Here is a 10618-nt window from a genome sequence, read left to right as displayed (position 1 = left end):
TTTTAAAGAACAATTTCAGTTTTTATTTCATGTGTTACTGGGTCGTAGCTGTGATGTGCCCCGTCTCCAGTAGACACACATAGTCTAAATAATAATAATAATAATAATAATAATAATAATAATAATAATAATAATAATAATATTTTCTTACACTGGATGATGCGACGGCAGCCATAGTGTGCCAGTACTCTCACCACACAGTAGCTATCAGCTAACAGAATTATGAAGCTAGTTCATAGTTACAGTACTTAATTACAGCTCTGTGACTGTGGGACACTGACCACTGTGCTCAGGGATGGTTGGTAGCGTTGAGTAGTAGGTACAGGTACTAGGGACTCCCCTCCACCACCTGGATGATGAGACGGCAGCCTGAGAGGGCCAATACTCTCACCACACACCAGCTACTAGCGGGGAGAGCAGAGTGATGAAGCCAGTTCAGAGATGGGGATTATTAGGAGAGGAATAGTTAAGGTAGAGGCCGGGGGCGGAATGTCTCTGAACTTTCTCGAAGACCTCTCGTTTCCTTATCAGCTCGATAAGTCTGAGAGAGCAACAGTCCCCAACACCTTGCTGCAGAGCGGATAGAGGCGCGCCCGGCTCTGCAGCTGATCCACTTTCATCGCCCGAAGCGGTGAACTTCTCCCCGAGCCGCCGGCCCGGCCCGGAACGCACGGAGCCCTGCCTGGGCTCTTGCTGGCCGCCGTGGCCCCGGGTGGCGTCCGAGGCTCAGGCACCACGTCTCCCTCACGTGACTGTGGCGGGGAACAAACACGGGCTTGTGGCCCCGCACACGAGAGGCGTGTCAGGCCGCTCGTGGCGTCCTCCTCCTCCTCCCCCTCCTCGGAGCCTCGCCGAATCTGTCAGCTGCTTCGGTTTCCTACTGTTGTGACGGGGCTCATGAAATAAGTAAACGCGTCTCCCTCTCCAAGCCTCTCTCGGGCACAAAGAGCTCTGACAAACATCTCCAGCAATAATATCCCGTCATTAACTTGGGAGGGGGCTCGCTCTCCGTTTCTCAGGCCGTGACAGAAGATCCCGTACTGGGCTGTAGCTCTGCTTCGTGATTGGGCCCCAGTCTCCACTGCCATATAGGGCAATATGTCACAAAATAACTGGTCGAGAAAAACTTGGAATGAACCGGACTGGAGCAATGTGGGCAGTAGGGTTGACAGACCACCCGCGCTTCCCCGAAATCTCCGAGCACGACAGCCAGCGGGCGGGCTGGTAGGTACTGAACCACGTGAAGGGGGAGTGAGGGTCCGGTCACATGACGCGGGTCTTTCACCTGTGTGCGGCTCACCTGGCTGGTCTTCGCAGTCACGTGAGGGGGGGGTGGGGACCAGGTGAGTGGAGTTTCTCTGCTCAGTTGTCATCGGGCTTTTTCGCTGCTCAGTGGACATTTTTTTTTTTGTGCGCAGGAGGGGACGAAGCGAATGTGAGGGAAGAAAGGGGACAGGGGACAGGGGACAGAGGACAGAGACGTTTCTGCTCGGTTCAGAGCGAGCAGAACACGGGGAAGGAGAGAGAGAAACGCACACAGCGAGGGAGGGCGGACTGGCGGAGTGCGCATATTTCAAGCCCTCGGGAGAGAGAGCGAGTTCGCTGCCCCTCTCCCCCCGCCCCTCGCCTCCGCCTGCTCACCCCCAGACGCGGAGGCTCTCATGGCGTCGGCCGGTAACTCCAGTGCCACCTCCGCCCCGATGGTGATCCCCAAGACGAAGACGAAGAAGAAGCACTTCGTCCAGCAGAAGCTGAAGGTCTTCCGGGCCAGCGATCCCGTCCTCAGCGTGTTCATGTGGGGAGTTAATCACTCGGTACCTACCGCGCACCGGGAACCGTTGCCCCAGGGGGTGGGTGGAGGGGTATCTCCGGCTGCCGCTTCCGTGATCACTGACAGCCTGGGCTTGCCGAGACCGAGAAAACGAGTAACTGCAGACAGGAACGGGGATGTATTTCAGAACAGCGGCACGGCCCGCGAGAGGCTGTAACTATCCCGAGTGAAGTTAGTCCGATGCGCGTAGATACCGCTTGAAAACTTGTGTCGGGTTGCGAGTCGCGCTTCGGTGCGCCGGGTCTGTGCTCGTCGCCGGGAAAACGGGGAAACGGAGGCGCTGAGGGGCGGCTTTTCCGGATCTCTTTAAAGCAGAAAACACCCGGAAAAAAATGTAAAAAAGCTACATTTGTGAAGCTAAGGCGGTAACTTATAGCACTCAACTTCAGGTAGCTGTAACCCGCTGTTCCAGGTTGTTAACGGCGGAGTAGGAATGAAACACCGCCCCTTCAGGACCGGCAGCGGGGGCCCCTCGGTGAGGTTTAGCTACCCGGTGATGTGACGAGTTCACAGCGGGGCGGTCAGTCGAAGGCGTGGAGGGCTGTCGTTAGTCTGTCTCCTTGCTGAAATGAAACATTTTCCTCCTCCTCCTCCGCGTTTAAGACCAAAATAAAACGACTATACAATCTTCGTAGTGGAAACGTGTCAAACTCCAACATGCTCTCAATGGGACATGTTATATTGTGTAATGTACACGCTTGTCAGAGATGTTTAAAATAAGGAGGCTGACAGAGCGCAGGCCGGCTGTCACTGCACTCGCTCCTGGACGGCGTCAAGCCGGAGAGCCGGCTGTCGGCTCACGGCTCCAGCGGCTCCAGCGCTGCAGGGACGTCCAGTCCTGGTCAGCAGCGCTTCTGGCTCTGTCTAAAGCAGTCGCACACGAAGAGCTGGGAGAAGCTGCTGCATTGATTAAGCTCTTTAATTGCCGGGTTGGAGTTAGAACCTGCACACACCAACTCTCTGGACTGGAATTAGATAAGATCACTTTTATTGGCCATATACAATTTCTTGCATTAGGAATTTCTTTTTCACATACCCCAGCTTTCTCTCCACGAGACACACAGACAGGGAGAGAAGCTGGGGGTCAGAGCGCAGGGTCAGCCAATGTATAGCGCCCCTGGAGCAGTCGGGGTTAAGGGCCTTGCTTAGGGGTCCAACGGAGTGGGATTCCTCTGCCGGCAGCGGGATGAACCGGCAACCGGAATTGGACACTCTTGAATTCGGGATGTAATTAGGCAGAATGAATGGGACTGGCTCAGAGCTGTGTCCCGCGTGTTGCTTACAGAGGCCCTGCAGATGAGATGGGGGGGGGGGGAGTGTTGCTAGTATTTCTGCCGCCGAGACCCCCCAGTTTCTGGTGTGCCCTTGGGTCCTGTATTGTTCTGGCTCTGCACGCGGTGTCAGCGCTGCGCCTTCTTGTGTCCGCAGATCAATGACCTCAGCCAGGTGCCAGTGCCTGTGATGCTGCTGCCCGATGACTTCAAGGCCAACACCAAGATCAGAGTGAACAACCACCTGTTCAACAGGTGGGCGCGCCGGGCCCTGGCTCGGCTCCTGCAGCTGTGTGGGACCGGTTGTCGTCGCTTAACTGACCGCTGTCCCGCTCTATCAATCTATCAAGGTTGATTTATCAATGCACAACAATACAGCACACGCTGGTGTTTGTCAGCAATGAAATGCTTTTCCTGCAAGCTCGCCAAGGACAGACGTGGATTGAATTAAGGTTACAGAGTAGAGTACAATAAATGACAATTTACAACATTCACGCAATAAATAACACAAGGACATGTGGTGGGGCTAGGAGGTATTCAGCACTGTCATTTATATCCTGAGAATGCGAAGTATCAGGAAGATGCAGGAGCACCTTATCAGTTTCACTGGACTGACTATTTATCAGTGGTTTATTTATCACCACTTGCTGGTGGCTGCTGTGGTTGGCTGTTTAGTAGTCTCATTGCCTGGGGGGGGGAAAAGCCGTTTTGAAATGTGTTGGTCTTTGTCTGTGTGCTTTGGTGTTGTTTTCCAGAGGTAGTAGGGTAAACAGATTTTGGTGGGGGTGACTGGGGTCCTTGGGAATAGACCTGGTCTTCTTGAGGCATCTAACAGAGAAGATAGATCCCCACCTGTTCAGCAGCTGAGAATAATTGCTCGAGGTGTAAATGGGCCGACTCGTTCATCTACATACCCAGTAGCCCACATCATATGAAACCCCAAAGGGATGGGTTCCTCCAGAACCGGGAGGTTCTGCTGCTGCGGAGAATCAGATTGTTCCTGTGGGTCTCGGTCTCTGAAGCAGGCACAGGGCAAGGAATCTGCCTTTGTTCTGGCTGGCGGTAGACGGGTTGTGTGTGCAGCCGGTCACGGCCCTGCTCTAGGAGGGAGGCCTGGGCGATGGGGGCTCCAGTCTGTCTGTTGGTAGGAGCTGGTGGCTGAGTTCCACAATGCCTGGAATGGATTTGCACAATCCGTTAATCCCTGCAGGAATCTGGGGCTGGCAGGGAGTTCTGGACTGAACGGCTGTGCAGAGGGAGCGTGAATTCGCAGGAACTTTCCGTGCAGCAGTGGGGCGCTCCTGGCTGGGACCTGCTCTGCTGGAGCACGGCTGGGGAGAATCGGGATGAAGGTTCTGAGCAAGAGGCACTCCGTTCGGCTCAACCGTCCCAGTGTCTCACCCGGTCCTCTTCGGAAGGACCTAAGCAGCAATGTCGTTTCCTTAAGCCTGAGCACACGGGTTCCTGCAGGAAACTCTGCAGACAGAGCCCCTGTGAGGCTCATTATGAGGGGCAGCGGAGTTCTCGGATAAAAGCAGGCTGAGCTCCTGAGGCTGAGGTGGTGTAGCGAGGCAGTGAGATAGCTCCAGCCCCACTGGATTGGAGATGGGCAGCTCTGGGTATTTTTCTAAATAAATCATTCCTTTTCTTCTTTGCAGGGAAAATCTGCCCGGTCACTTCAAGTTCAAGGAGTACTGCCCGCAGGTTTTCCGGAACCTCCGAGAGCGCTTTGGGATCGAGGACCAGGATTACCAGGTGCAGGGCCGGCTTGCTTCTGGAGAGATCTGGCCAGTCCTCACTGCTGGCGTTCTGATCTCCAGTGACATGGATAGCCTCCTCTGCCACATCCCTCTTTATCCGAGACATCTCTCCCGCTCCTGTGGGGACTGGAATTTCCCGGGCCAGTGCCAGTGTTGCCCCGTCAAAACCGGGATTATTTTGGCCAGATAACTGGGTACACTTGTTCTGGAGGGTGTGATGGGCTCGGCATGGGCGGGGCTGCAATAGGACTGATCCCTTCAATGACCCGTCACATGGAGGGCACAGCCCAGCACTGCTCCCAGCCTGGGGACCCCCTGTGGCCCTTCCCTGCCTCACGGTGTCTCTACCCACCCTCACTTTCAGGTGTCGCTGGCGCGCAGCCCCCCCGCCAGCGGGGAGGGGGAGGAGGGGCTGTTCCTCACCTCGTACGACCGCACCCTCGTCATCAAGCAGATCTCCAGCGAGGATGTGGCCAACGTGCACAGCATCCTGTCTGAATACCACCAGGTACCGGCACCCCTTTTTCACTCAGCACATGAGGGGCTCTGCAAACACGTAGTGAAGGATTGAGCTGATGCTCTCTGTCTGTGCATTCATCGCGCTGTCTCTGTCTGTCACTGTCACTTCAGTATTGAAAAAAATCAATTTCTTACATTTATACGGCTCTTTTCTGGACACTCCACTCAAAGGGCTTTCCAGGTAACGGGGACTCCCCTCCACCACCTGGGTGATGCAACAGCAGCCATAGTGCATCAGTACTCTCCCCACACACCAGCTCTCAGTGGGGAGGAGAGCAGAGTGATGCTTTGAGTGGATTGTCCAGAAAGGTGCTGTAAGGAATTTATTTATAGATGGGGATTATTAGGAGGCCATGACTGGTAAAGACCAGGGGGAAAGCTGGCCAGGACACAGGGGTAACACCCCTACTCTTTTTGAGAATCACCCTGATATTTTTAATGACAACGGAGAGTCAGGCCCTCGGTTTTACGTCTCTTCTGAAGGACGGTGCCTTTTTTGCAGTATAGTGTCTCCATCACTATACTGGGGCATTAGGCTACACACAGACCGCAGTGTGAGCGCCCCCTGCTGGCCCCACTAACACCTCTTCCAGCAGCAGCCTTATCTTTCCCAGAAAGTCTCCCTTCCAGGTGCTGGCCAGACCCACACCCGCTGAGCCTGAGTGGGCTGCGGGTTGCGTGATGCAGGGCGATACGGCAGCTGGCTGATTTCCCTCGCGCAGCCTCATCCCTTTTCCTGCGCGTGCCGTCTGGCGCGTTCTCTCCCCCTCTCTCTGTCTGTGCATCAGCACATTGTGAAGAGCCACGGCAGCACCCTGCTCCCTCAGTTCCTGGGGATGTACCGCGTGAGCGTGGACAGCGAGGACACCTACCTGCTGGTGATGAGGAACATGTTCAGCCACAGGCTCCTCGTCCACAGGAAGTACGACCTGAAGGTGAGCGAGGGGGGCGGGCTCAGTCTCTGCAAAGCACCATGGTTCCACACTCTCTACAGCCAACCGAAGAGCCGTGCGCGTCGCTGTTGACTGCGGAGGCACGGCTCTTACACAAGTGAGCAGGGTACTTCTTTGTCATATAAACCCCCAGCTGGACAAACGGCTACAAGTGTAAGTCGCTTAGATAAAAGTTGGCCGACATTAAACTTGGGTAGCACAGCCTAGCTGTGTCAGCAGGCGTGGGCTGCAAAGGAACAGGTAAGGGTCATTCCGTGCTGAAAGGAAAAGACCAGAAACACATTTCTGCTGTGGAGCTTTCTTCAGCCTTCATCACACCTGCAGACAGCTTCACAGCCGAAACGCTGTGTTTTTTCTTTTCAGCATGGAACGAATCTTTACCTGTTCCTGTGACATTAAACTTGTTAATGAAGTGGTGAATCACCATCCAAAGTACATAAACCGTCATGTTTGAAAGATAGTTTCTGTGGAATGGAAGAAGTTCTTCAATAGCCCAGCAGTCCTGAAATCCCTTGATTCTCATGTCCATAGGCCTGCAGTCAGGCCATTCAGGTGCAAACCTGGCGAGACCGTGCATGTGGATTTTTAAAAATTTAAGTGAAGTAAGAATATGGAGAACAATATTTGCACAGGAGGAAAAGATGGAGGAAGTTGCCCTGTGTTGTGTTAAATCAAATGGGGAAGCTGGGTACCAGAGGTACCAACAACAGCCACAAGGGGGCACACTCCTACCACTCTTACATCACCACCACTGTGGCACCGAGCTCTGGGATGCATGGAATTGGATGTTTTTTCCCTTTTTTCCCCTGTTTGACTGCACTTTACTCTACTCAGAGCACGGTATACAACAGCAAACTTACAGTATATGCAAAAGTACACGTCAGGATGCACTTCTTCAGGTCTTGCTGTGAGAGAACAGCACTGAAAAGGGACATCTGTTTGTCTTTACTGTGTTCCAGGGATCGCTGGTGTCCAGGGAAGCAAGTGACAAAGAGAAGGTAACACTGGCTGAAGAGCTGGCGGTTCGTTTCGGGCGAGCCTGTCCTTCTGAACGGGGTACCGATCAGGGTAGCGCCACATTCAGACAGGAGCCCTCATCTCTCCTGTCTGCACCATGCCTGTTATTCACTAGAAAAGCAGGAAGCATGAAGGAGCATGAAATAGGCTTGAAGAGCAGAACTGCAGCATATCTTGCCCTTGGCTAGTCAAGGACGCGTACAGAGTGCCTATTCCTGCAACTGTACGTACTGCCTGTGTCTCTCTGCGCCCCCAGGTGAAGGAGCTGCCCACCTTCAAGGACATGGACTTCAGGAACAACATGCAGAAGGTGTACGTGAGCGAGGAGCAGCAGGAGAGGTTCATGGAGAAGCTCAACAGAGACGTGGAGGTGAGGCAGGGAGCCATCTCTCTCTCTCTCGCTTGCTCCTCCCTCACTGGGCAGCCGCTCCTCTCTCCTCTGGCGGCCAGCGATGAAGCGCTCTTTCTCGTTCCGCATGGTGTGTCCAGTTCCTGGTGCAGCTGAAGATCATGGACTACAGCCTCCTGCTGGGGATCCATGACGTTTCGCGGGCGGAGCAGGAGGAGGAAGAGGAGGAGCCCTGTCACAAGGAGGAGGCGGAGTCAGAGAACGGATTGGCCATCACGGGTTCCTATGGCAACTCCCCCGAGGGAATTGCTGGCTACTTGAACACCCACAAGCCACTGGGGCCAGGAGAGTTCGACCCCTACGTCGATGTGTATGCAGTCAAGAGCGCCCCTGGTGAGTGAGACCGATAGAGGGACATGTGTCTCGAACCACATGAGACTTCCCAGGTACCAGACCTAAACTGGCTTCCACAGGAGTATCTCTTAAGTCATACCCAAGTCAAAACCATTCAGTGAAGTTTCCAAATTCTAGGAGGCTCCCGGGAAACACTGGAGAGCTGACAAGTACACACTGGAATTTGTCTGTGGGAAATTGTTTGAGCAGGAAACCTATAACTAACTTATCATTGACTTTAACCCTAGTCCATACAGCTGCCTCAGCCCTGCCCCCAGAGCATGCTCTAACACTTCAGCCCCACCTGTATGCTGTAGTCCACTCAGAGGGGCGCTCCGCGCGCCGTGGGTAACCTTTTGCCCCTGCTGCAGGTGCCCCCCAGAGGGAGGTGTACTTCATGGGCCTGATCGACGTGCTGACGCAGTACGACACCAAGAAGAAGGCGGCGCACGCGGCCAAGACGGTCAAGCACGGGGTGAGCGAGGGGAGGGGTGGAGAGTCGCAGCTCGCTGGAGCTCCCTCTGCAAACATTCCCTGAGAAAACAGGCTTCTTCCGGGGCTAGTCAGCAAAAACACTCCCCTGGAGTACCGCTTATTGTATTGTTAATTTGTTGGCATCTGGACAGGGCTTTTCATTCCAAAGTACTTCACACATAAGATGGGATCTACTGCGTCCTCCACTGGGGTGAGGCCAGGCGGAGGAGAGCCAGACTGTACGAGAGCAGAGCGGGGTTCAGTCAGGACACTGACTGGTTTAATGTCTTACTGCAGTAAAGACCCTAATGGAACTGTCTCTGGTGTGAACAGTAATGCTCTGTGATACACTTTCAGATAAGTCTACCGATACTGTCTGCACAGTAAAGCTCTGTCCTTACAACATAGTTACTCTTCTGTGACAGACTAGACTGTTCCTTAGCAGCCATATCACCCTGCAGCTCAAAACTGTCGGCCCCCTGAAGCTCAACAGGTGTGAGTCTGGCCAGTACCTGGAAGGGAGACCTCCTGGTCTAAGACTAAGACTAAGGCTGCTGCTGGAAGAGGTGTTAGTGGAGCCAGCAGGGGGCGCTCACCCTGCAGTCTGTGTGGGTCCTAATGCCCCAATATAACGATGGGGACACTATACTGTAAAAGAGGCACCGTCCTTCAGAGGAGAGATGAAGTCCTGACTCTGTGTGGTCATTTAAAATCTTTGGGATTTCTAAAAAGAATAGGGGTGGTATCCTGATGTCCTGGCCTTTATCAATCATGGGCTCCTAATAATCCCCCTCTCTGAACTGGCTTCATCGCTCTGCTCTCCTCCCCACTGAGAGCTGGTGTGTGGGGAGGTACTGGGCACTCCGGTTACCATTGGATCATCCAGGTGGTGGAGGAGAGTCCCCATTCCCTGTAAAGCGTTTGGAATGGAATGTCCAGATAATCACTATATAAGTGTCAGCGATCATATTTATAGTTAAGATGTACTGACCTTGTTCCCCAGGCTGGTGCCTGATTGAGGCACAGACTGATGTTCTGCTTTGTCTCCCAGGCTGGTGCGGAAATCTCCACAGTGCACCCTGAGCAGTACGCCAAGCGCTTCCGAGACTTCATCGCAAACATCTTCGCATAGCGCCCCCTACACCCGCCTGCCGGTACTGCAGCCGCAGTACGACGATGCTGTTTTTTTCTGGTCCTAGGTCCTACCTCTCCTGCTTTTCTTGGATGTAAATTACACGCTTATTTAACAACCAAACAAGCAAAAATAAAATTTTATTACCAATAGTGCCTTGTTATGAATTGTTTTAAATTATGAGTTTGTTTCCATGTTTATGCATATATTTTCAGGATTGCCTTTAATCCGGATATGTTATTTGAAATCATTCATTAGTCTGTCTGGTCGATTGACTAACTTGATTAATCTCTCACGTTTTCCCACAGCTCACTTGTAGAGAAAGTACTTTATTTCCATGAAGTCCAGTGATCTCCAGCTCTGATACATTAGGTCTGCAGTCCAATACGTTAGTAGTTCTCTAAGTCTCCAGCTTCACAAGAGCAAGAGAAGGCTTCCACTTGTCCAATCAAGCACTTAAAGTTCTCAATCAGGTAATTAAAGGCTCAGGTACTATGTTCACTCTAATTTGTTTTCCTGCTGAGCGGATGACTTAATACCCTGAGTGGTGTAAAAAAGCTGTAGTGCAGGATGCACAGGGCTTCATGTGGGCCCATGTGAGAACTCGGTGATCGACCACAAAGACCCAAGGCAAGGCCCAAGGGGCATAATGACATGTACTGCTGTTGCTGTTGATTTGGTGAAACTTTGCAACAGTTTGCCAGCTAAACCAGAGGAAGTGACTACAATATGTAGTTTTAAGAGACATTTTCAAGTACTACTGTACCTATTGAGTTGACCGATGATTTACCGTTGGTTACTGAGTCACGTGGAAGGACAGCCAGCACCCTTCTGGCCCCCTTAGGGCTGGAGTTGCGCTCTCCGCTGTCATCCGAGAGCAGCGGACAGTCTATCCTAGTCCGATATCGGACCATCGGAA

General features: G+C 53.0%; 1 protein-coding gene across 3 annotated transcripts; it reads left to right on the top strand.

Moving 5' to 3' along the window:
- The first annotated feature begins 935 nt into the window (after positions 1 to 935).
- pip4k2ca (phosphatidylinositol-5-phosphate 4-kinase, type II, gamma a) lies at positions 936 to 9851 on the top strand. Of its 3 annotated transcripts, none has more exons than XM_069199130.1 (10): positions 936 to 1224; positions 3260 to 3357; positions 4761 to 4857; positions 5227 to 5370; positions 6170 to 6316; positions 7294 to 7332; positions 7608 to 7721; positions 7841 to 8093; positions 8465 to 8568; positions 9619 to 9851. In XM_069199130.1, exons 1-10 carry the CDS (start codon positions 1099 to 1101, stop codon positions 9697 to 9699), a joined length of 1203 nt encoding a protein of 400 aa, XP_069055231.1. In that variant the 5' UTR covers positions 936 to 1098; the 3' UTR covers positions 9700 to 9851. The 3 variants fall into 3 exon arrangements, with proteins under 3 accessions (XP_069055231.1, XP_069055230.1, XP_069055237.1); XM_069199129.1 differs by lacking the exon at positions 936 to 1224 and adding an exon at positions 1329 to 1814; XM_069199136.1 differs by lacking the exon at positions 936 to 1224 and adding an exon at positions 1714 to 1795.
- Positions 9852 to 10618: the final 767 nt, after the last annotated feature.

Source organism: Lepisosteus oculatus, chromosome 1 (assembly GCF_040954835.1).
Source record: "Lepisosteus oculatus isolate fLepOcu1 chromosome 1, fLepOcu1.hap2, whole genome shotgun sequence".
Taxonomy (NCBI): Eukaryota; Metazoa; Chordata; class Actinopteri; order Semionotiformes; family Lepisosteidae; genus Lepisosteus; species Lepisosteus oculatus.
This window is presented reverse-complemented; position numbering and strand designations above follow the sequence as displayed.

What these genes read in the sequence shown, in the direction of transcription:
- pip4k2ca (XM_069199129.1), top strand. Translation starts at nt 1,662, where the DNA reads ATGGCGTCGGCCGGTAACTCCAGTGCCACCTCCGCCCCGATGGTGATC. An exon ending in TGTGGGGAGTTAATCACTCG is followed by an intron (nt 1,815 to 3,259) that starts GTACCTACCGCG and finishes TTGTGTCCGCAG; the next exon opens with ATCAATGACCTCAGCCAGGT. An exon ending in TCCTGTCTGAATACCACCAG is followed by an intron (nt 5,371 to 6,169) that starts GTACCGGCACCC and finishes TCTGTGCATCAG; the next exon opens with CACATTGTGAAGAGCCACGG.